Here is a 24,921-nt window from a genome sequence, read left to right on the forward strand (position 1 = left end):
TTCAATTGCTGATTGGGCTCGATCAGTGCTATCATTCCCACAGCAGTCACCTACAGAACAATGTAAAGTAACTTCTGCTAGCAATACCCCGCTAACAGTCCCACCAACTGCTTCTGATACCGTAGCAGAAACTGCAAAAACAAAAGCATCACCCCCAAACAGTTCAAACCAACCATGCTCAGCAAATATGGATATTGATTCTGGTACCCTACAGAATGAACCAATACTAGATCTATATGCAGAAGACGATATGGAAATTGGACGCCCCACTTTTCCAAAAAAAGAAAAGATGAAACTAGATCGAGGCAAACAGGCAGGACATAAAAAACAGACAGAACCATACACAATTTCTAAAATTAAATAATGCACAACATTATACAATGGAACTGTAGAGGTCTACGAAGCAATATTTTAGATATTTATGAACTAATCAAACAACATAGTCCAGTTATCCTATGCCTGCAAGAAACCAATCTAACCCCACAAGTGACTCCAGTGATCAAAAACTATAGTATCTACCAAGGACAGAAACAATACTAATTCAACAAGAGGAGGCGTAGCCATAATTGTCGACAACAAGGTTCCTACAAAACAGATCCCGCTGCAGACCACATTAGAGGCTGTAGCAGTACGAATTGATCTGAGTGTTATGGTAACAGTAGTCTCACTGTACCTTTCCCCAAACCAAGAATTCACTGTGAAAGAGCTGGAGGAACTTATAAGGCAGTTTCCATCGCCTTTTATTCTGCTAGGAGATTTCAATGGGCACCACCCTATGTGGGGATCACCCCAGATAAACAAAAGAGGAAAACTCATTGAAACAATTATTGATAACCAGAATCTCACATTATTAAATACTGGTGCTGACACCTGTATTCACTTTCCAACCGGAGTATCTACTGCCATAGACTTATCAATATGTTCCCCAAAATTGTTCCCAATCATTCAGTGGTCAGTCTCAAATAACCCACTGAACAGCGACCATTACCCGATTATTTGCAAATTGCAAACAAACAGAACCTCACATATAATCAGTCCCATAAAATGGAAATTCTCCAAAGCAGATTGGAACAAGTTCACCAATGCAATTTTCTTTGATGATCAAGTTATTAAAAACCAGCCTATTGATGATGTTACCGACCATATTACTACACAGATAATAACAGCTGCAACCAGTGCCATACCCAAAGTCATAATCGGTCCACATAGATATGCCAATATTTGGTGGAATCGTGATTGTCGAGATGCTAAAAAAGAACGGAATAAGGCATGGAATCTTTTTCGCAAGCATCCAACAACCGAGAACCTAATTAATTTTAAGAAACTCAAAGCAAGGCACGTTACGTGCAGAAAAAAGCAAAAAAAGACTCTTGGATCCGGTTTGCTTCTACCATCACTAAAAATACTGAAAGTAGAAAAATATGGAATAAAATAAAGAAACTAAATGGAAAATACCTCCCAGAACTAACGCCTATTCTAAGCTGGAAGGGTAAAGAGTTTTCCTCTTCAGTGGATATTGCAAATGCCCTGGCAGAATGCTTTTCTCAAATATCAGCCACGGCAGCATATGAGCCTGCCTTCAAACAGTATAAAGCCAACGCAGAAAAGTATAAACTGAACTTTCATACAACGGCATCTCTCCCATATAACAGACCTTTTACATTACTGGAACTAGAGAGCTCCCTAAACCGGTCAGCTAATACTGCACCAGGGCCTGATGGAATATACTACATGATGCTTAAACATCTAAACAATCAAGCTGTGAATTCACTACTGGCATATTTCAACCGGCTATTCTCAGAAGATTACTTCCCTCTTTCTTGGCGCCACTCAATTGTCCTAGCCTTTCCTAAACCTGGAAAGGATCAATCAGAACCACAAAACTATCGGCCAATATGTCTCAGCAGTTGCCTTGGTAAGATAATGGAAAAAATGATTCATGCTCGATTAGTCTGGTTTCTAGAATCTTATTCGGTAATGGACAAGAATCAATATGGCTTTAGGAAAAATCGATCAACTCTAGATCTTATGATCAAGGCAGAATCTAACATACGGAATGCGTTTATCCGTAGAGAACATCTCGTCATGGTCTGCCTGGACATTGAAAAAGCCTTTGATACAACCTGACGTTATGGCATACTTCAAAATCTCTATGCCACAGGACTTCGGGGCCAGCTATCACTAATCATACAGGCTTTCTCCAAAATAGAACATTTCAGGTGCGTTATTGCAATACACTGTCCCAAAAGGTTGTTCAGGAAGAAGGGGTTCCACAAGGATCAGTTCTTAGTGCAACACTCTTTGCAGTTATGCTGAACAATGCAACAGATAATATTCCGCTTAATGTCGACACTTATCTATACGCAGATGACCTTACGATATCCTGCCATTCACTAAATATGCGCTCCATTGAACGCCAACTGCAACTCTCAATAAACAAAATAGAGTCATGGGCATCCCACAATGGCTATCGCCTATCCAGAACAAAAACGACTGCTATTCACTTTTGTAAAAAGCGACAGCTTCATCCAGATCCTGAGCTAAGGTTAGGAGCCCAACTAATACCACTTAGCAACAATATCCGGTTCTTGGGTTTAGTACTGGACACTAAACTTACCTTTCAAGCACATATAATGCAAATGAGAACTCAGTGCATGAGAAAGATGAATATTCTCAAAGTTATATCTTCTATGAGATGGGGAGCCGATCGCTTCACACTCTTACACTTATATCGTACTTTAATAAGATCTCGACTAGATTATGGAGCCCCAGTTTATGACTCTGCGCGTAAGACAGTACTAGCCCGGCTCAATCCAGTCCAGCATAATGCTCTGAGGATTACTTCAGGAGCCTTTAAGACCTCCCCAGTGCAAAGTTTGTATATAGACGCCAATGAACCACCATTACATCTTAGGAGAAAAGTATTGCTCCTTAACTATGCAGCCAAACTACATAGCTTCTCTTCTCACCCCATCTGGACATATCTGTTTGAACCTCAGTGGGAAAATTTGTATAAAAATAAACCCAATGAAAACAAACCTGCTGGTATCCGGCTACAAGAGCTAACCAAAAATTGGAACATCTGTCTAGGAAACATCTCTCAAGCTGCAGATGTATTACAAGCACCATGGGCAATATATATACCTCTTTGCGATAACTATTTTCTACAGTGGGGAAAACACTCACTATCAAATCACAATCTTAGACAGTTACATGCGGACCATGCATTGACCAATGCTCACAGTCTTCATATATACACAGACGGATCCAAGACTGATATATCCGTGGGAGATGCAGTAATCAGTCCTACATCCACTGTTTCTGTACAATTACCATGTGATTGCAGTGTATTTACTGCCGAATTATATGCAATCAAAATGGCTCTAAATCTCCTTAATGATCTTTTAAATATCCAGGTCATAATATACACAGACTCTTTAAGTGCAATGAATGCCCTACAGGAAAAACCACAAAATTCCCATCCACTTCTCACACAAATCAGATCACAGTTATATCACCTCAATAAAAATAAGCTGACTGTTACGTTCTGCTGGATACCCAGCCACGTCGGAATTCCCGGAAACGAGTGTGCAGACGAAGCAGAAAAACACCCTGTTTGCTTTGATCCCATCCCAGTTCCTTTTTCTGATTACAAGCCAATCATATGGAGGATATGTACAGAGATGTGGTCTGAAAAGTGGCATAATCAGATATCAAACAAACTTCTTGAAATAAAACAAAACCCACAGCTATGGAGATCTAGTTCCTGATTAACCAGGCACGAAGAGGTCGTGCTTGCAAGAGCACGAATTGGTCATACGCACCTAACGCACCTTTTTTTACTGCTAGGAGAAGAGCCTCCTCTCTGCTCGCACTGTAGTTCCATTCTTACAGTGAAACATATTATTATTGAATGTGCACACTATGGTTCAGCTAGAATTGAATGTTTCAGATCTTTAATCAACTCACAAAAACCTTTGCAATTAGCTCATATACTTGGAGATGATGCCAATCTATCAGAGCTGTTTAAATATCTAAAAATGATAAACGTATACAGTCACTTCTAGAACAATTCCTTTCATATATTGACCAACAATCTTAAGTTATAGGTGCATTTTGGCCATAGCAGCCCTTGCGCCAATAAACCCCACTTCAACAACAACAACCAACCACCCGCTGGCTAAAGGCAAATTTCCGCACATCTATCCTACATCTGTCTTTCCTCAATTTGAATTTATGCCCTCTCAGGTGATTATTCTGAGCAAGAGGAAGAATCCCATCAGCATTGAGCATGCTCAAACCATTCAAGGCTTTGTACACCTCTATCAGATCACCTCGCTGGTGCCTAGTTTCCAGACACTGTAATTCGCAAAACTTAAGCCTTTCTTTGTAAGAGCACCCCTTTGTCCCATCCACCAATCTTGTTGCCCTTCTCTGTACTCGTTCCAGCAGCTCTACATCCTTCTTGAAATGAAGCCTCCAGGCCTGTATACAGTACTCTAGGTGTGGCCTGACCATTGCCTTATACAAGGGAATAATCACCTCCTTATCCCTGCTAGAAAAATTCCTATATATCATTGACAATACACCATGAGCTACACTTGCAGCCCGTCTGCACTGCTCAGAGAACTTCATATCTGCCTGCACAACCACCCCCAGGTCCCTTTCATTCTCTACCACTGTCAGTGTAGTACCACAGAGTTGATACGTTGCTCTGGGGTTGCTGTTTCCCATATGTAGTACTTTACATTTGTCAATGTTAAACTTCATTTGCCACCTCGAAGCCCATCTGCTCAATCTTTCCAAATCCTGTTGCAGCAGCATAGTGTCAGTAGTGTCCTTGACAACCCTGCCAACCTTCGTATCGTCTGCAAACTTGGACATTAAGCCTGATATACCATCATCAATATCATTCATAAATACAGAAAATAATAAAGGACCCAATACTGAACCCTGAGGGACTCCACTAATAACATTAGTCCACGATGAGCAGTGTCCATTGATTACCACTCTGTCTTCTCCCCCTCAACCACCCCTTTATCCATAGCAGCAATTTGCCTCCAATGCCACACTGCTCCAATTTGTGCAGCAGTCTTCCATGTGCAACAGTATCAAAAACCTTTCTAAGATCCAAGTATATAATATCAAAGTTATTCCCTGCATCCAGTTCTTTTGTGACTGCATCATAGTATCCAATCAAATTGGTCAGGCAAGACTTCCCCTTAACAAAACCATGCTGTGCCCTAGCTATAACTGAAGTCTTGTCTAGATGATCCTGCAGTGCTTCTTTAACCAGTGCCTCCATTAATTTTCCGGGAACAGAAGTTAAACTCACAGGTCTATAATTACTTGTGTCAGCCTTTGATCCTCCTTTGTGAATTGGGGTCACATTTGCACATCTCCAGTCCATGGGTACTTCCCCTGAGTCCAAGGAAGCTCTCATAATTATGGCTAAGGGTTTGCTTACTTCCTTTGCTGCCTCCTTTAATATAACTGGATAGATCCCATCCACCCCGGGTGCCTTTCTGGTGTTTATCTTCAACAATTTCTCCTCCACTTTGCTCTCAGTTATTACAAGATTCTCTAGCTTACTGCTAGAGTTGAATACACCTCTGGCATTCCCCTTCCTGAATAACTCCTCATGTGTGAATGTCGATGCAAAATATTCATTTAGTTTGTTAGCTACCTGAGCAGGATCATCAACAGTTGACCCATCAATATCAAGTGAACCAATCTGATTCATCCCCTTCCTTCTAGAGTTTACATAAGTAAAGAACTCTTTGCTGTTTTTCTTCGCATCCCTTGCCAAGGATCTCTCGTAATCTGCCTTCGCCTGCCTAACCTCCTTTGTAACTTGGTTACAGATCAACTTGTATCTATCATAGGCGTCTGTGTCACGTGTTAATTTGTATGTATCCCATGCATTTTTCTTCTCTGCCATATGCCTCATTAGTTCATCTGACATCCATTTAGGCCTAAACCTTGAACAATATTTCTTAGTTGGTATGTAAAGCCTAGTAGCTTCCAAGATAAGTTCTTTGAATGCTTCCCATTTTGAATTTGCTGTTGGCAATATCATCAGTTGATCCCACTGTATAGAATTTAAATACTGTCTCAGTCCATTGTAGTCGCCTTTACGAAAGCAATACCCCTTCCCTTTACCCCTAATGGTAGTTACCTCTTTGAGTAACTCCCACTTCAGAACACTGTGATCACTGCCACCTAGTGGTTCATTTATCTGCAGATTCTTAATGCATGAAGAATCACTACTGATAATCAAATCAAGAGTATTACTCCCTCTAGTTGCCTCCCGAACATGCTGATGTAGAAAACAATCATCCAATAAATCCACAAAAGCCTTGCTACTGTGTGAGTGACCAGCCCCCAAATTCCAGTCAATATCTGGGAAATTAAAATCCCCCATTATAAGACTCTCTGATTTACTGGCCCACTATTTCTCCGAACAGTTTCTTATTATACTCATCAGAGTCATTAGGCCTATAGCACATTCCTACTCTCAATTTTGATCTCCCAATACTTATGTCACACCAAACTGACTCGACACTGCACTGTCCAGCGATGTCGACTGGCTTCACTTCCTTGGATTTTATGTGTTTTTTAACTAATAGCATAACCCCTCCTCCCTTCCTATCCTGTCTATCCTTTCTGTAGACATTGTACTCCCCAAATTCCAGTTCTGCATTCCTTATATCTGTGTGACACCACGTCTCTGAAATCCCCACAATATCTGCCTTTGATGTTTTGAGCAATACCTCAAATTCATCAAATTTATTTACTAAACTCCTAGCATTGGTGTACACGCAAGTATACATGCACCTGTTCTTTTTCTTAGCTACCCTAACACAACCCATGTGTTTACTTGTACCCCAATGATTCCCAGCAGTCTCTGAAATATCCTGCATCTTATTTTCCAGGCTGCGGCTCATTCCAATAGAAGCAGTGCAAGAATCACTTTCACCTCTGCCAGTGGCTACTGTTAATCTATTAATCCTTGTATCCCCCAATCTAGCAGTTTTCCGACCCACCTAACACTGCCTCGATAGCATCAGCAAACATTCTTGCACCCTTTCTATTTAAGTGTATCCCATCCCTGTAGAAGCAGTCTCTCCTGTTAACAAGTACAGACCAGGCTGAAAAAAATTCTACCCCTTGAGCCCTGCACAATCTTTCCAGGGCCGAATTGATTGACAGGGCTCTCATCATATACTCCCTCCTATCGTGTCTGGGCAGAATTGCAGACCCTTTCAATTTCAACCCTAATTCACGGTTTTTTTTCATCAGTGACCTGTACTTGTCAAGTTATTCCGCCGGTCTCCTACTCTTAATATCATTAGTAATTCTCTGATCATCTTTGAAGTCTGTTTAAATCATCCTGAAGGAGCTCTGCTTGGCACTGATCATTAATGACTCTGCCAATCTTTACATCATCTGCAAATTTTGATATCACACCTTCTAACCGTCGATGCCATTTATGAAAATGAGAAACAACAGTGGTCCAAGAACCGATCCTTGAGGGATCCACTCCTCATGTTACACCAATCTGAAGAATATCCATTAATCACAACTCTCTGCCTTCTGCCATCCAGCAATCCTAAAATCTTACCAGTAATCCAGCATCCAGCAATCTTAAAATCTTACCAGTAATCCCAACCTGGTCAAGCTTATATAGTAACTTCTCATGAGGGACTGAGTTAAATGTTTTGCTAAAATCCAAATAAACTATATTGAATTTATTGCGTAAATGCAGCTCATGAGTAACTGTTCAAAATAGCTTACTAAGTTAGATAAGTATGAGTTTCCCTTTACAAAGCCTTGTTGTGTGTCCTTCAGAATACCATATTTATTTGCAGAAGCAGATTAGAGTAGGTTTTTTTTCTCATTTCCTCTCTAATATGCTGATGTAGAGAACAATCATCCATTAAATCCGTAGAAGCCTTTGTTGTTTGAGTGATTAACCACATGTCTGAGTGATTAACTACTGTTGTATGTTACATTCATCACAGTCTTATAACACACTCCTAATCTCATTTTTGTTTACCTAGTGTTTATTTTGACACTAAACTGATTCAACATTACATTGGCTACCCAGGCTCACTGGATGTTGCCATGTTCAAATTTGAATATGTTCCCACATTCACACTGAGACTACACATCTGCAATATCCCCACAATGTCTGCATTTCATGACTTAATGATTCATCAAATTTATTTGGCATTAATGTACATATAAGTATATATACATGTGTTTTTACTCTTAGTAACTTTAATACAGCCCAGGTATTTTCTTATTCTGTGAGCACACCTAGCAGGTATTGAAATCCCTGACACCTTGCTTGTCAGGTTGCTGCATGTTCCAATAGAAGCAATTCTAGAATCACTTTCACTTCTGTCTGCAGCTACTGTTAATTTCTCTACCCCCCCACCCCATCTACCACATGCTAGCAGTTTTCTGACCCACATCAGCAAAATTCTGGCACCCCTTCAATTTAAGTGTATGCCATTCTTGTAGAAACAGTCTCTCTTGTTAACGAGCGCACATGTAGAAAAAATTTCGACTCCATAAGTCTTGCACAGTCTTTCCGGGGGCTGACTTGATTGACAAGGCTCGCATAATGTACTCCCTCCTATTGTGTCTGGGCAAAATTGCACTTTCAATCCTAACTCACAAATTTTTCTCAACATTTCTCTCTACTTGTTAATTAAATCCTTGGATCTTCTGTTCTTAACATCATTATTGCATGTACAACAATATCACTACTTGTGTCATTAAAAGATAGTAGCTGCTACAACATCAACTTTAGCCCCTGCCCGACATACCCTGTCGGGCAGGGTATGAGTTCCACCTGTTGTGTTGGTGTATATTCTCTGACTTAGTCCTTTAAGATGGCTGGTGACTCCTTTAGCAGTCCAGTATCTTATAGCATTACTTGATGAATGACACAGTTGTATTAGACTTCATTTTGAAATCTTGAAGTGTGGTTAAAATGACTAGAATATACACAGAGTGTGTATATTCCAGTCATTTTATCTTTTAGTTAGAATTGATCTATGAAGGTTAATGCAATAATAAGCTTATTGTCTCCCTCTCTCCAATATGTGCTGGATAAGGAGATTGAATTTATTTAAATAAAATTCTGTAATATAGTGTATTTTGTGCAAGGTAATTATTATTTATTTTGTTGTCTGGTTGGTAGCTGGTTTTGTGTTTTTTATCCCAGTTGGGGTTTTGTAATATTTTGCATTGTCCAGATGACTCCTGTTCTTTTCATATTATTTTCAGCATCCATAAGTGCTGGATACATAATTTCTTATTATGATGTTTATGGATAGGCTACTAGTTGTATTCTTATACTCTTCTATTCTCTTTATTACTAGTTCTTCCTTTTTTTGGGAGATACTTTTTTCTTTCATCCCCATCTTTTATAATACTTCCCCATTCTCCCCTTCTTTCCTTACTTCTCCCACTTTATCTCATTTCTTTTCATAATTTACCTTGGTTTCCAGGGGGCAGGGGACACCTGGGGACTAGGTGGCCTCTGGAGACTGCCAAAAAGTACAAATAATACTTTGAATACTTTCTCCTAATCCATCCCCCCCTTGCTTGGTATATTTCCTGTTTATTTGACAATCAAGTCACCAACTATAGCTGCTTCCTATGGGACCAAAGATCCCCGTTCTGGAGGAAGTCATCATGTTGTCTGATGCTAGGGCATGGGCTGGCGGCTGAGTGCTTGATATGTCCCTCTCGTTTAATCCTTCAAGGGCATCATTCCCATTCTTGAAGCCTTCATATAAACTCATCTGAATGCCAAATTTTGCTTAATCCCTGCATGCTTTTTGCTACAAGCACATGTGAATGTATTGCCTATGATTGTATCATGTCCTGCTAAAGGTAGCTCCCGAAAGGGGTACAAGTAACACATAACATGATCCTGATTCATAGGAGAACTGCTCACGGACGTTTTTCTCCAGACAAAAAACATTTCTGCTACTTTGAGCTCTTTGCTGTGCTGTGCTGCTTTAGTCTGATTATGATTTTAGTTTAAATTTAATTTAAGAACACCTCACAAAACAAAGAGATCAAAAAGAATAATGCTACATTAATTCCATATATTTGACACTAGTACAAAATATGCTATTTTAGATTATGATATGTACTAAAGGATAAAGTTACATTATAAAAGAAGCTTGTATGCTATAAATTTATAGTTTATAGATCTAACAAAACACTTCTGGTACTGACTACCCTGCAACAAAACTGTGTAAAAAAATCTACAAGTAGTGCCTGTATCAATATTGTAACAATAATGTTAGAATTCAAATGTTCTTATGAACATTTTTCAATTCCAACTAAGCTTTGGCACTTGAGCTGAGAGTTCAGTTTACATGAGCTGAAATGAACTCTCTGGAATGGAAATTGGATCTACTGAAGAATTTAGCACAGCCCTTAGAGTCTGGCTTGAGTGAATAGAATCTGTTAGCACCTCACACTTCATTTGCTTTGTATAGATACAGTGAAAAAACTCTACTCTAAGCAGTAGAAGGGAATTTTATTAGTCTACTTGTTTATGTCATTGTACACATGTTGGTCAAAGCTTTTTCTGTACATATAGCACTGAGGAAACTAATACTACTTGGTGCATTGATCTCATATTGTGGAAGTTCATTGAAACAAGTTGCCTTGGTTATTTCACCACTCCAGTGGGAGAAGTATAGGGGTGTTTGAAAAGTCATGGCTTGAGTATGAAAGAATAGTAGTATAGTGTTAAAAATTTCTTTACTTAATGTCTAAAACTTCAAATTATAATCTACCAATTTTCATGCAGTTTCAGTAAAGCCTTTTTTTTTTTTCCTCCCAAATTTTGGGTCCTGAAGTCTACAAACAAGTAGAAAAACCTATCTGTGAAAAGATCTAAACCTCTAAAACACTTCCTGATTCATTCCAAAAATATACAGGGTCTCAGTTCCAATCTCAGTGATGTCTTTCCAATTACAGTCTGCCAAGCTCCACTAATTTTTCTGACAGAATCCCAATTATTGGTTGATTCAACCACTGCTCATCTCAGTTGTCCTAATTATTGGCTGTATGATTCCTTTTGCTTCAAAGGTACTTGTTCATATGCCCCCTCCTGATATTTCCTTGTCAGAGACTTAATAATTTGAAACCTTTTTTTATTTTGATCTTTTCTGGCATAAAATTTCTCTACCCCATTTGGTCAAACTCATCTGTTTCCTGGGTGCCTCCGTAGCCAGGTGGGAAGGAGCAGCAGTGCGTAGCACACGCTTCTTGATTAGACCGGGGTTCGAGCCCGTCACCACCAAATACGGAGGATGCGGAAAGGTCAGGAAATGACCACTGCACATCCTGGAGCAATATGGCCTTAGTTGCTAATGCTCCTAAAAAAAAAAAAACCAAACACCAAATCTGTTTCCTCTACTTGGAATTCTTTGACTTCATTTCTTTGAAACACACCTTCCTCCAGTCCAACTTTCCTAAATTTGCTCATATCCAGCCAGTTCCTAAAAAAAAAAAAAAGGTGACAAATCATTCTCAGCATGAACAGCTTCATCTTTTCAAATATCCATCACCTGATCTTTAAATGCTGCTTTTCAGGTAATTCTCCAGTGGAGCAAATAACTTAGTTAATTGCAATCCTTCTAAAACTCAGTCCTGGTTTACATTTTGCAAAAAAAGATTCTTCTGCTCCCATTTATATGTTCAACGACACTTGGATGTATATACTAGATCATATATCTCTATTAAGGATTACCATAACTTTTAAACCCCCCCCACCCCCGACACAAACACATCACGTATATTGCTTTCTCTGCATCTAAACAACTGCTTTTGGTGTTAATTTTCTTCTAAACAGCTACTTATTCTACAAATATTAAATCCTCCCTGCCATGAAGTATTGTTGTCACATCTGGGGTGGGTCCATACCTCTCCCAGGCTTCTAGACTCCATTCAAAAGGAGGGCAGTTAAGTTAATGAATGAATGACCCATCTCTTACAAAGTCTCTGCACTCCCTGCCTCATAGACATTCTGTTTCTGCTGTATGTCTTTTTTGTAGATACTTCCATGGGTGCTGTTCTTCAGAATTAGCTTCTATAATTCTCCCCTTCCCTTCCAAACCAGTCCAAACGTGCCACAACCAGTCAACATCCATTTAGCTGTCCAACTTCAAGCTCACTGAACCAACTTTTCATCTTTTTGTTTTCTGGAACAACCTCCTTTCACACATTTTCTGGAAATTACAGTTTGCAGAAATTCAAGTCTCATGCAAACAAGTATCTTCTTCCATCTTCTTAACCTTCAACCAATGCACATTACTCAGTACTATAGGTTCTAATACCTTTTGTGTTTGAATGAGGAAAGAAAGACAAAATCAGTCATTCAATATTCGGGAAAAAAGGGGCTAACACCAAAGGCAATTGATGAGGATATGGTTACAACATAAGGGAGAATGTAGCTTCCTCCTCCATGGTTAGAAGTGACAGCAGAATTTAAACAAGAGAGGGAGAGCCCGGAGAGAAGACCAATGCTGTGGAAGACCATGCACCATCCATTACTCCAGAAGTTAGCCGACCGGGCTAGCCGGGTGGGTGAAGTGCCTGCCTAGCAACCCAAAGGTTGCGGGTTCGATTCCCCACCTCGGGCTTGGATCAGAGTACTACAAAAAAACCTTGGGAGGTGCATTATGGCCACAGAAGCCTATGCGCCAACAACTACCAAAAAAAAAAAAAAAAAAAAAAAACTCCAGAAGTTATTGACAGTGTGCATGATATGGACACTGTTAACAACTGCTGTCAGTATACCAAATGATAGTTTGGTACACTGCCATCATCATGGGCATCTCATTTGAAGGTATGTTGTACCACATATTAACAGAAGTTCTCACTATGAAAAAGGTGTCAGCACAATGGGTTCAAAAGTTGTTGACAACAGATCATAAATGCACAACAGTTGTGAAATCAAGTGAGCATGTGCATCGTTTTCAAGCAGATTGAGCAAATTTCCTTGTAAAGTTTGTGACCATGGATGAGATGTGGGTCCATCACTTTCACCCAGAGACAAAGGAGCAGTCCAGAGCTCTTCTCTCCCCCCCCCCCCCTTCAAATGAAAGCCAATCAATTCCTTCTGCTGGCAGGGTAATGGCATTGGTTTTTGGGATGCTGATGGAGTGTTTGCTAGTGGATTAAGTTACATATTAAGTGGCATATTATGCATACCTTGTGAGGTGTTTATGTGAAATCATCAAAGACAAATACTGAGAAACTCAGAAAAGGAGTCTTCCATCAGGACAACGAGCCTGCATGCTCACAGGTCTATATCCTTCATGTGGCTGCACTGCATGAATGCAACTTTGAAAACTGGACAATCTTCCATATTCACCAAATATAGCACCATTGGACTTTTTCTTATTACCTATTTCCTAATTTAAAAAAATATCTGGCTAGCATCCATTTTCACCAACAGTGATGTCATTGCTGCTGCTGCTGTGGATGCATTCCTGGTGGCCCGTAGAGAAAGCTTTCTTTGTAGTTGAAATCAGTGCAGTGTAGCATTGGCAAAAAATGTATTGACTCCAAAGGAGACTATTGAAAGGTAACATTACTGGAATCCTCAAATAAACTCTTCATACTAGGCCATGAACTTTTCAAATGCCAATTTTTTATGCAAAATTTTTGAATGGTATATTTCTGTGAGGATTACTTCTTTTTGTAAACATAAATCACTACAGCTTTCACCCAGGGCACTGGCACTGAGGAAGCTCTGGTTATGCTTCTCTTATGTGTCCAATTTTGTGTCTCCAAATGTGTCTGCTGTCTAAGTCGATTTTACCTTTTATTATCTGCGGTGGTCCAGAGTGTTTGCTCAGTGGCGTCACGGTTATATAGATGGGATGTCTTGTCCAGTCTCTTTATATAATCTATAAAAGTTTCTTTGAAGACTAGTTTGTTACTGTTTTCTCTCTCTCTCCCTCCCTCCCTCCCTCCCTCCCTCATCAGTATGTCTAATGTTGTGTGTTTGATTATTGGAATGCAAAGATGTGTCCAAAAAAAAAAAAGGGTTAATTATCACACTTGGAAGCAATAATGTCATCAGGGAACCATTTATCTTTCATTGCAAAGTGCTTCCATTACCACTGCATAATGTTAAAATAAAGATTGATGCAATAAAGCATCATATGTTTAAGAGTGTAAATATTCTATATAATATAGGTGTAAATACATCATAGAAAACTCTTAAATGAAAAAATGACATTTGTAGTTTGAAGGGGCATCATTTTATCTGTATCTCATTGTGCTCCTCCTTCACATCAAATGTCTCATCATATTGTGTGATTATCTTCACAACTGGATTGTCATGTCTGCAATGTCAGGGTGCCTGGCCACCCACCAATGAAGGGCCAACAAGCCTTGAAACGGTGCCGTCTAGGTGGTGGTGCCCACCGAGAATAAGTAACAATAGTCTTCTCTTTTGGTGAAGCATTACTTATTCGAGGTAGTGCAATACATGGCAACTCGTCGTGAAGGAGGAGCGCAATATGAGATACAGATAAGATGATGCCCCTTCAAACTACAAACTTAGTTTTTTCGTTTTAAGAGTTTTCTATGGTGTATTCACACCAATATTATATAGATTACCACTGCATATAAAACTGGGACTAACAAAATAAATACATATAGATTTGAGAACGTAGATAAAGGACGAGGCTGTGTTTGGCATGCTGTTTCAAAATTTCCTGAGATAAGTGATGCTGAAACTCCACTCTGGTATTTTTGATGGACTATATCAAGGGGTATACGCAGTGCAGCAATTGGAAAACGAGACTGATTCTAGAAAAAAAACAGTGATCCCATATATGAGTAAACTAACCTTGATTTATTCAAAGTAATTTCCCTCTTGCATCCACACACACTGCATGCAATGATCATGAAGTGCTGGAACAACTGGTATACTGTTCGATGTTCTTGTCACAGCTCTTTGAATGGTGCCAAATCATGAAAATAACAGCTTTTCAGTTGTCTTTGAGCTTTGGGAACGAAAAGAAGTTGCACAGGACTAAGTCTGATGGACTAAATCAAAAACTCCTGAACAGTGTGTCTTGTGGCTTGGTGCATTGTTGTGCAGGAGGAACCAATTGCAGTCTTCTTCTTAATGATTGAATTCAGGAAGTTAGGTTTGCTTTCAGCAGCCTCGGTGAGTTCTCTGCAGTGTTCAACTCGTGCCTGTCATTGACTATCTGTTAATGAATGAGGAACAAATGGTGCACATACCTTTTTGTTTTCTTTAAATCTTGGGTTATTTGTCAAATGATTTCCTTATTAACACACCGATCTTCTTAAATTATTTGGAGCATCACATGTCCATGTGGAAAATCATTACCGCTGGTAATGATTTTCCACATCTTTTCAATCAACTCTGGTGTTCAAACCATTTTTGCTGGGCCCAGATGTTTGTCATCTTCTAGTGATTCTCTTCCATGGGTGAAATTTATGCCACTCTATCACATGTGCACAAGATAGACCATTCTCTCCATACACTTGCTTCATCATTTTAAACGTTTCCATAGTGCTTTTGCCCAGTCAAACACAAAACTAGATGTTTGCTCTTTGTTCCATTGGCCCTCTGAAACACAAACACAAGAGAGACTTGCAGTTCAGCTCATACTACATTCTGAAATGGTGGAAATTTCTGCTGGCCTTGGCTGCAGTGCTCAAGGAACAATCACTCTTTCATTTTGTGTTTACTTCTAGTAGATGGCAGCACCAGCACTCATCTCATAACATCAATATCGTTTTCCAGTTGCCATATTGGGTACGAAAATGATAATTTCACAACTTGTATGGCTTAGAAAGACTGAAGACTTAGTTAGCACGCAAGTGTGTCGTTAAGACTTTTTAGTCATTTATAAATTAAAGAAAAACTATGAGAAAGGTGTCTTCGACATGCTTGCTAGTTTAACAACAACAACAAAAAAAAAAAAAAAAAATGCAGTTGAGTATAAAGTTTCATTTTCTACTCAGCCACCTTAAATACTTTGTATAGAGCTTGCAGTAAATGATGAGTAGATAGCAAGGCAATGGCAAAAAAGATACTTTTAAAAAAGTGCGAATTCATTTATGTGGGGGGGGGGGGTTACTCTTAAAACACTAAATAAAATATTGACGTAGTAAGATGGTAGCATACCTGTATCTTATCTATTTGCATAAAAGCAGAAATTTTCTTTTGTAAAAAATGTGTATCCTTGTAACAGTTCTTTTACTCTGCATTCCAGCCAAATCTTGAACCAAGTAACACTACTTTTGCCTAGCTTTGTCTATATATAAATTTTGCTGGAGTTTTTTTTATTATTTGTTAAATTGTAGATCCTCAAAAAACTTTTATTAGCAAATAAAATGATACTTTGGACCATATTTTGTAATGATATCTAAAGGCATTGTTAAGGTGGATTGAATTGATGTTATTTATATAGTGTATTAGCAGCCAAGACTATAATGTGCTGTGTTAAGGTCTGTGGGAGAGATCAAATAAGGTTATCATGCTAGAGTAATATATTCATATAATCTCTACATCCATTGAGATGAATTAAATGGCAATTTTGAGTAAAATTTTGATGAATTATAATTTTTATGAAGAAAAGGATTGACTGTTATGAATAAAATTATCAGGGGATTGGATGTATAATAAGTAGTGATGGGTATAATGAAATGTTCAGTCATTCATAATCGAATGATTAATAATCAATTATTATCAATTTAATTAATTAAATCAAAATTAATTATATCAAAATAATCAATTATATGCAAAATAATTCATTATTAAATCTGCAATAATTGATTATGGAATTTTCATAATTGATTATATCCAAATTAGTCTATTACAAAATCAATAGTGGCTGAATGGAACTATTACATGCACGCATGTGTGTACACATACGTACATGTGTTTGTAAAAATGTAACTGATGAGTTTAACAGCCATTTTATCTTATGTTTTGATAACATTGGATGGAATCCTTCCAGCATTGTTTCCTGCCCCTTAGTTTTCTTGTTGATTTTGTAATCACCTTATTGCATATAATCGATTATGATTCTCATTTATGCCTGCCACTAGTAATAACCTTTTTCACATATTAAAATTGTGTGACTACTGTGGGTGGAGGTTCATTCAAAGCATTTGGTAAAGCTGGTAAGTGCCCATATAAACAAAACAGATTGTTATTAATGGTTTGTAAATATTCAACATTTAAAGTTGAACATACTAGAGAGTGAATAAATATAACTGCAAGCCATGTGAGCAAATTAACTGGAGTTTTGATTTGAATGTCCAGAGAATTAGAGCCAAAACTATGATTACTGTGATGTTAATTTCACCTTGCCGAAAGCCACTGTCAGGTGTGTTGATGAATAATTAATGTTATAGTGATAAAACATGTGAAACAAAATCCATTGCAATTTGCATTAACCAATTATGCAGTGTTATTTCCTTAAGTCATTAAGATTAGCAATTAATTATATAAAAAATGCAGGTATACTTAGTTTTTAAAGTGGCCTGCCCTTCATCTTTAAAATAATTGTACTCTATGCAATTGATAATTTATATTGTGTAAATCAGTTATTCTCCTACAGCTAATAGGGAAAAGAAGTGTTGAAAAGTATAATTAATTTAATTCTGAATAAAACAATGTTTTTGTTTAGAAAATAAAAGTGATAAACAAGGATAATTTATTTCAGGCTCAAGCAAGGGAATGCTTGTTTGAAAAGCTCCTTCTGAATATGTTGGAGAAAGGAGACATTGATAGTAGTCTTGAAATAGCTCAGGAAGCTGCAGAGGTAAGTTGAAGTGAAAATTTAAAATAATACATATGTAACCTTATTAATAAACAGATTGTAGCTTAGTCTCTAAGGAAATGCAATTGAAGCTCTTATAGCGACCTTCCCCCCCCACACACACATGAAAAACTGTTTGTCCTCGTTCTTTGCTCTCTTAGCTAGTGCTTTCTTATATACTCAGCCTTGGCTATCCTTACATTTTCTGCAGTACTATCACAGATGAACTTGTAGCTGTTGTATGCTTCAGTACTTTTAATGCTCAATAACTTTCCTATGCCATCTTTTTCTTCTCTATTAGACTGACCAGCTCCATATTCATTTTTCTTATGTTATATTTTCTTACTAGTGTGTGTGTGTGTGTGTGTGTGTGTGTGTGTGTGTGTGTGTGTGTGTATATATATATATATATATAAAGAATTTATATTATTAGTATAAAATATAGTAAGTAGATATTTATGCTTAGAATTAGACTAATGAAAATACAGTGTACCCTGGGAGCGATATACGTGTTGACCGAAATGGGGGTGGGGGAAGAAAGGAATCGAACTTAAAATAACAATAGAAAAAATAAATCAAATGGAATTTTGAAGAGACGACCAAGGTGGAAATAGCATTGCGATGTCATTCATAATTTTAGCGTCTTCTTCAGAGGTAATCCACCAAAATAATGAAAAAGACAGCAATACTCTTACTTCTGTTTCCGACATGTTCTGTATGTCATGGTACATGTGCGAAATTCCACGTGTTAAATCTAATATAAATTTTGAATAAGGTTATACAAGATTGCCAATACAAATATGTGTTGATAAAGTAATACATACAGATCATGGATGACCTTACAGAAGTAAGTAGAACGCTATGAAGGTGGAATAACCAAAGACAAAGGTAAGGAAATTTCGAATGACGGGAACTTACCGCTACTGGCCGGACTGACAGAAAAGACTGTGTCAGAGGATTACTCGTGTATTTATGCGTGGGCACATTAGCGGCGCCTAGCGTTAGACTAAATTTCGGTGTATGTTTGAGATGAAATGAAATTACGTGGGCGGTGAAACTACGCTAGGATTAAGTACATGATGCTCCAACTGCCCAGGATAGTAAGAAATATAATAGCTGACAAAGTAGCAGTAGAAGGCAGCTAAAACTTTGTTAAGGCGAAAAAAAGGTTGGGTAAAGTTAGAAAAATAGAGCCCTGGTGTAGCGTTCGGTAAACTAATGGACACAGGACATAATATGTAGAGATTAGCAAAGTAAAAAGATGATTATAGTAGAAATATGTAGTTTGGCTAGGGTAGTTCGGGGTTGCAAACCCGTTCCTATAGTTAGGACCCTGAACGAATGTCCGAGAGATAGTGCATCGTGTATTTAAGTCAGTTGTGTTAAAAGTAGTATACTTGAATACAATTAAGCTATAATATATTCACATATAAACAAAGTTAGGCTTGAACATATTTACAAGATAAATACACTGTGTTAGGCCAATTGGTGGGTACGAGTTTTCCAGGCTGTAAGACACCACAGAGGCCTAGTGTATTGTATTTACACTATATACATACTAGATATGTATGGGAATAATTATATGTCAATAATGCTGTTTATATTAATCTCCTTGAGGTTCTTGTGCCTTAGTATGTTAAGGGCTTTAATGATATGATGGCGCAGATATGCTGTAGGAAAAAGATTGTTTATCAAGTTTCCTGTATAATATCCTGATGTTATCAATGGCTGTTTCATTATCGCTGCATATGGTTGCTATTCTGATGCATTGTGCCAGAATACCATTGGCATGTACCTGTTTGGAAATATTTGAATTCCATTGTGTAAGGTTTACTATGCTAAAGTTGAATGCTTCACGTTTGTTGTACAAATTGATGGAGGCTATGTCATTATTTAACTTAATGTTTAGATCCAAGAAATGGGCTGCTGTATCAAAGTTGTTTGTTTTTTCCAATATGAGTTCGTTTGGGGTATAAGTGTCCATGGCGCCTCCGTAGCCAGGTGGGAAGGAGCAGCAGTGCATAGCACACGCTTCTTGATTAGGCCGGGGTTCGAGCCCGTCACCGCCAAATACGGAAGATGCGGAAAGATCAGGGAATGACCACCGCATTTCCCGGAGCAATATGGCCTTAGTTGCTAATGCTCCTAAAAACAAAACAAACAAACAAACAAATAAGTGTCCATAATCCTTGATGAAATTCGGGCTGTTGATCACTATGAATAGGTGTTCCATTGGTTTGTTGATACACTGTATTACCGTCATATATAAAATTATTGGAGATACATAGGTTCAGTATGTTGTTCCAGTAATAGGTATTGCAGGATATATAATCCTTATATTTAGCATAGATATCTTGGAGTACAGATTTTAGATTGGTTTGATTAATACTTGTAAATAGGCTGTGGAAATCAAAGGTTTGAATATTATTGACTTTATTATTCTGCAAAAAATTTTTAATACAGGTAGGTTGTTGCCTATGATTCTGCTGTTATGTATGTTATGCAGCAGTGGTTGCAGTAGTTGTTCTAGTGTTTTTCCAGGTTTGTGCACATAACTATTTTTGCAGGAGGTTATGAATCTGAAACCTATGGGTTTTTTATGAAATTTTGGAATGAAGTATATATAAGGCAAGTTCTAATTGTTCAAGTTCAGCTTTAGTTTTTTTATTGAAGGCTATTAGTTTTTTTGTAATACTATTGCAGGTACTGGATATAGGTTTGTAAGTATTGCTGGAGTTAAGTTCATTTGTCAAAGTTTGTGCATAAAAAGATTTGCAGATGAATGCAAAGTTGTTTGCAGCTTTATCTACAGGTGTGATTATGAGGTCTTTCTGTATTTCTAGTAGTTTTTGTTTTAATTTAGCCAAGTTGTGGTATTTATGCTGGTTATATATATTTGAATTGGGTAAAGCAAATTTTTGCCTGAATAGAGTGAATGTATGGCTGATCCACATATGGTATGCCTCTATAGGTGTGTTATTTTTGTAAGCTAATTGGAAGCAGTAGTTTACCAGGTCTTGATATATCTGTTTATTGAAGGTGATTATATTTAATTTGTTACGTGGTCTGAATTTAAATCCTTGTGATAGTACATATCTGAGTATTGGGTCTGTAATTATGTTTAGATTACCAGTAATGATGTGTCCATAGTCTGGATCAATATATTGTTGCATGCTACTATGTTTGTATATGCAGTTGTTGGTGTCTGCAATATGGGATATTAAATTGGTAGCTATGGATTTGTAGTTACAGGCTAATGATCCAAAGGGTTTTTTGTATTTATATCTTACTTTTATATAACTTCGGCTGGCATTAGGAAGTAGATGATTATGCTGATTTATAAGTTTATTGATATTTATATTGTCCATGATCTGGCTATTGAAGTTCAAGGTTATGATTGATTCATTATCACCTGTTGTATTGTGTTTGTTTTTTAGGTTGAATTTACAAATATCGTTTATTATATGAAAGAGATGTTTGGACTCGAAGTTGAAAGTGGGTATGAACTTGTGCAGTGCTCTCAGTATATTGTGTTTAGTACTGAAAAGTAAATTATGTATATAATGTACATCTATAATATTTTTATCCCATTCTTTAAGGGTGGCATAAAAATCGCCTAAAATAGGCTTGTGTTTAATGCTGGTATTTTTAGATTTTTTAGTACGTTTGTGTGGGTTATTGTGGAATTTAATTATATTGAATTTGTCATATATACAGCAGTCTGTTAAGTTATTGGTAATAATTTTATGGTTGAATTTATTATTTAGACCATATGGGTATAAGGTTTTTAGTTTTAACATAAATATTTCTTCTTATTTAGTTCTAATGTTAGTGTTACTAATCTGTGCTAGTATGGATATGTATATATTGCAGAAGTTGTGAGATTGAAAATGCAGATATTCTATTTCTTGTTCTATATTATTACTATTTCAATTTAGGTAGTTATTGATGTCCGATCTGTGTTGATTAATTCTCAGGTGTAATTTATTGCTAGTTTGTCCAACATATTTTATGTTACAGGTATTGCACGTTATGAGGTATATAACATTACTAGTTTTACAAAATGTAGGTTTTGATGCATCATTTGTTATATGTTGCGGATGCATACAAGGACAGGTTAAACAGTTTATTTTTTCAGGTGTTGAATTTAAGGTTATGGATCCCATATTTATCTAAGTTAGAAGCATTAAATGCTGTTGTGCTCTATTGTGTGTGTTGAATGTGTGTGTGTATGTATCGAGTTATAATTGTGTTGCGGAGTACAGTACAGAGCATGTGTACCCGGGGTCAAATTTATTCTACTCTGCCCATGTAGTATGTTATCATAGTTATCTGGCTCCATACTTAATTTCCTCCCCCCGCATATACCAATAGCTTCTGCATTCTATTATTCTATAAAATTATTATCCTAAGCTTTGTCCAGGTTGAGCTCACGCCACCTAGAATAGCTTAAATACTTTCAACTTATTGCTTTATGCTTATATATTAACTAGCCCATCCCTATTTTTGAACGTACAGTTTACACTTGGTTGCGACCACACTTTATACATCTTTCATTGTATATATATTTTTATTTTATTTTTTAATTTTAATTATAAATTTATGCAACATATGTATGGAGCCAGATAACTATGATAACATACTACATGGGCAGAGTAGAATAAATTTGACCCCGGGTACACATGCTCTGTACTGTACTCCGCAACACAATTATAACTCGATACATACACATTCAACACACACAATACAGAGCATAACAGCATTTAATGCTTCTAACTTAGATAAATATGGGATCCATAACCTTAAATTCAACTCCTGCAAAAATAAACTATGTTTAACCTGTCCTTGTATGCACCCGCAACATATAACAAATGATGCATCAAAACCTACATTTTGTAAAACTAGTAATGTTATATACCTCATAACGTGCAATACCTGTAACATAAAATATGTTGGACAAACCAGCAATAAATTACACCTGAGAATTAATCAACACAGATCGGACATCAATAACTACCTAAATAGAAATAGTAATAATATAGAACAAGAAATAGAATATCTGCATTTTCAATCTCACAACTTCAGCAATATATACATATCCATACTAGCACAGATTAGTAACACTAACATTAGAACTAAATAAGAAGAAATATTTATGTTAAAACTAAAAACCTTATACCCATATGGTCTAAATAATAAATTCAACCATAAAATTATTACCAACAACTTAACAGACTGCTGTTTATATGACAAATTCAATATAATTAAATTTCACAATAACCCACACAAACTTACTAAAAAATCTAAAAATACCAGCATTAAACACAAGCCTATTTTAGGTGATTTTTATGCCACCCTTAAAGAATGGGATAAAAATATTATAGATGTAAATTATATACATAATTTACTTTTCAGTACTAAACACAATATACTGAGAGCACTGCACAAGTTCATACCCACTTTCAACTTCGAGTCCAAACATCTCTTTCATATAATAAACGATATTTGTAAATTCAACCTAAAAAACAAACGCAATACAACAGGTGATAATGAATCAATCATAATCTTGAACTTCAATAGCCAGATCATGGACAATATAAATATCAATAAACTTATAAATCAGCATAACTATCTACTTCCTAATGTCAGCCGAAGTTATATAAAAGTAAGATATAAATACAAAAAACCTTTTGGATTATTAGCCTGTAACTACAAATCTGTAGCTACCAATTTAATATCCCATATTGCAGACACCAACAACTGCATATACAAACATAGTAACATGCAACAATATATTGATCCAGACTATGGACACATCATTACTGGTAATCTAAACATAATTACAGACCCAATACTCAGATATGTACTATCACAAGGATTTAAATTCAGACCATGTACCAAATTAAATATAACCACCTTCAATAAACAGATATATCAAGACCTGGTAAACTACTGCTTCAAACTAGCTTACAAAAATAACACACCTATAGAGGCATACCATATGTGGATCAGCCATACATTCGCTCTATTCAAGCAAAAATATGCTTTACCCAATTCAAATATATATAACCAGCATAAATACCACAACTTGGCTAAATTAAAACAAAAACTACTAGAAATACAGAAAGACTTCATAATCACACCTGTAGATAAAGCTGCCAACAACTTTGCATTCATCTGCAAATCTTTTTATGCACAAACTTTGACAAATGAACTTAACTCCAGCAATACTTACAAACCTATATCCAGTACCTGCAATAGTATTACAAAAAAACTAATAGCCTTCAATAAAAAACTAAAGCTGAACTTGAACAATTACAACTTGCCTTATATATACTTCATTCCAAAATTTCATAAAAAACACATAGGTTTCAGATTCATAACCTCCTGCAAAAATAGTTATGTGCACAAACCTGGAAAAACACTAGAACAACTACTGCAACCACTGCTGCATAACATACATAACAGCAGAATCATAGGCAACAACCTACATGTATAAAAAAATTTTTGCAGAATAATAAAGTCAATAATATTCAAACCTTTGATTTCCACAGCCTATTTACAAGTATTAATCAAACCAATCTAAAATCTGTACTCAAAGATATCTATGCTAAATATAAGGATTATATATCCTGCAATACCTATTACTGGAACAACATACTGAACCTATGTATCTCCAATAATTTTATATATGATGGTAATACAGTGTATCAACAAACCAATGGAACACCTACAGGCAGCCCAGCCTCGTACATAATAGCCAACCTATATCTATATTGGTCGGAAACATCATTTCCACAGGACCTTATCCTATATAGATGACCTCATAGTGATCAACAGCCCGAATTTCATCAAGGATTATGGACACTTATACCCCAACGAACTCATATTGGAAAAAACAAACAACTCTGATACAGCAGCCCATTTCTTTGATCTAGACATTAAGTTAAATAATGACATAGCCTCCATCAATTTGTACAACAAATGTGAAGCATTCAACTTTAGCACAGTAAACCTTACACAATGGAATTCAAATATTTCCAGACAGGTACATGCCAGT

At 36.9% G+C, this 24,921-nt stretch overlaps 1 protein-coding gene across 1 annotated transcript in view; it reads left to right on the top strand.

Moving 5' to 3' along the window:
- Positions 1–24,921, top strand: part of Rhp (GTP-Rho-binding protein rhophilin) — a 198,898-nt gene that overhangs the window by 116,291 nt on the left and 57,686 nt on the right. Inside the window, exon 9 of the mRNA XM_090376941.1 lies at positions 17,766–17,864. Within this exon, the coding sequence (XP_090233067.1) occupies positions 17,766–17,864 (99 nt within the window). The remainder of the gene's footprint in view (positions 1–17,765; positions 17,865–24,921) is intronic.

The sequence above is a fragment of the Mastigoproctus giganteus genome, chromosome 7 (genome assembly GCF_048544385.1).
Source record: "Mastigoproctus giganteus isolate SK-2022 chromosome 7, ASM4854438v1, whole genome shotgun sequence".
Taxonomy (NCBI): domain Eukaryota; kingdom Metazoa; phylum Arthropoda; class Arachnida; order Uropygi; family Thelyphonidae; genus Mastigoproctus; species Mastigoproctus giganteus.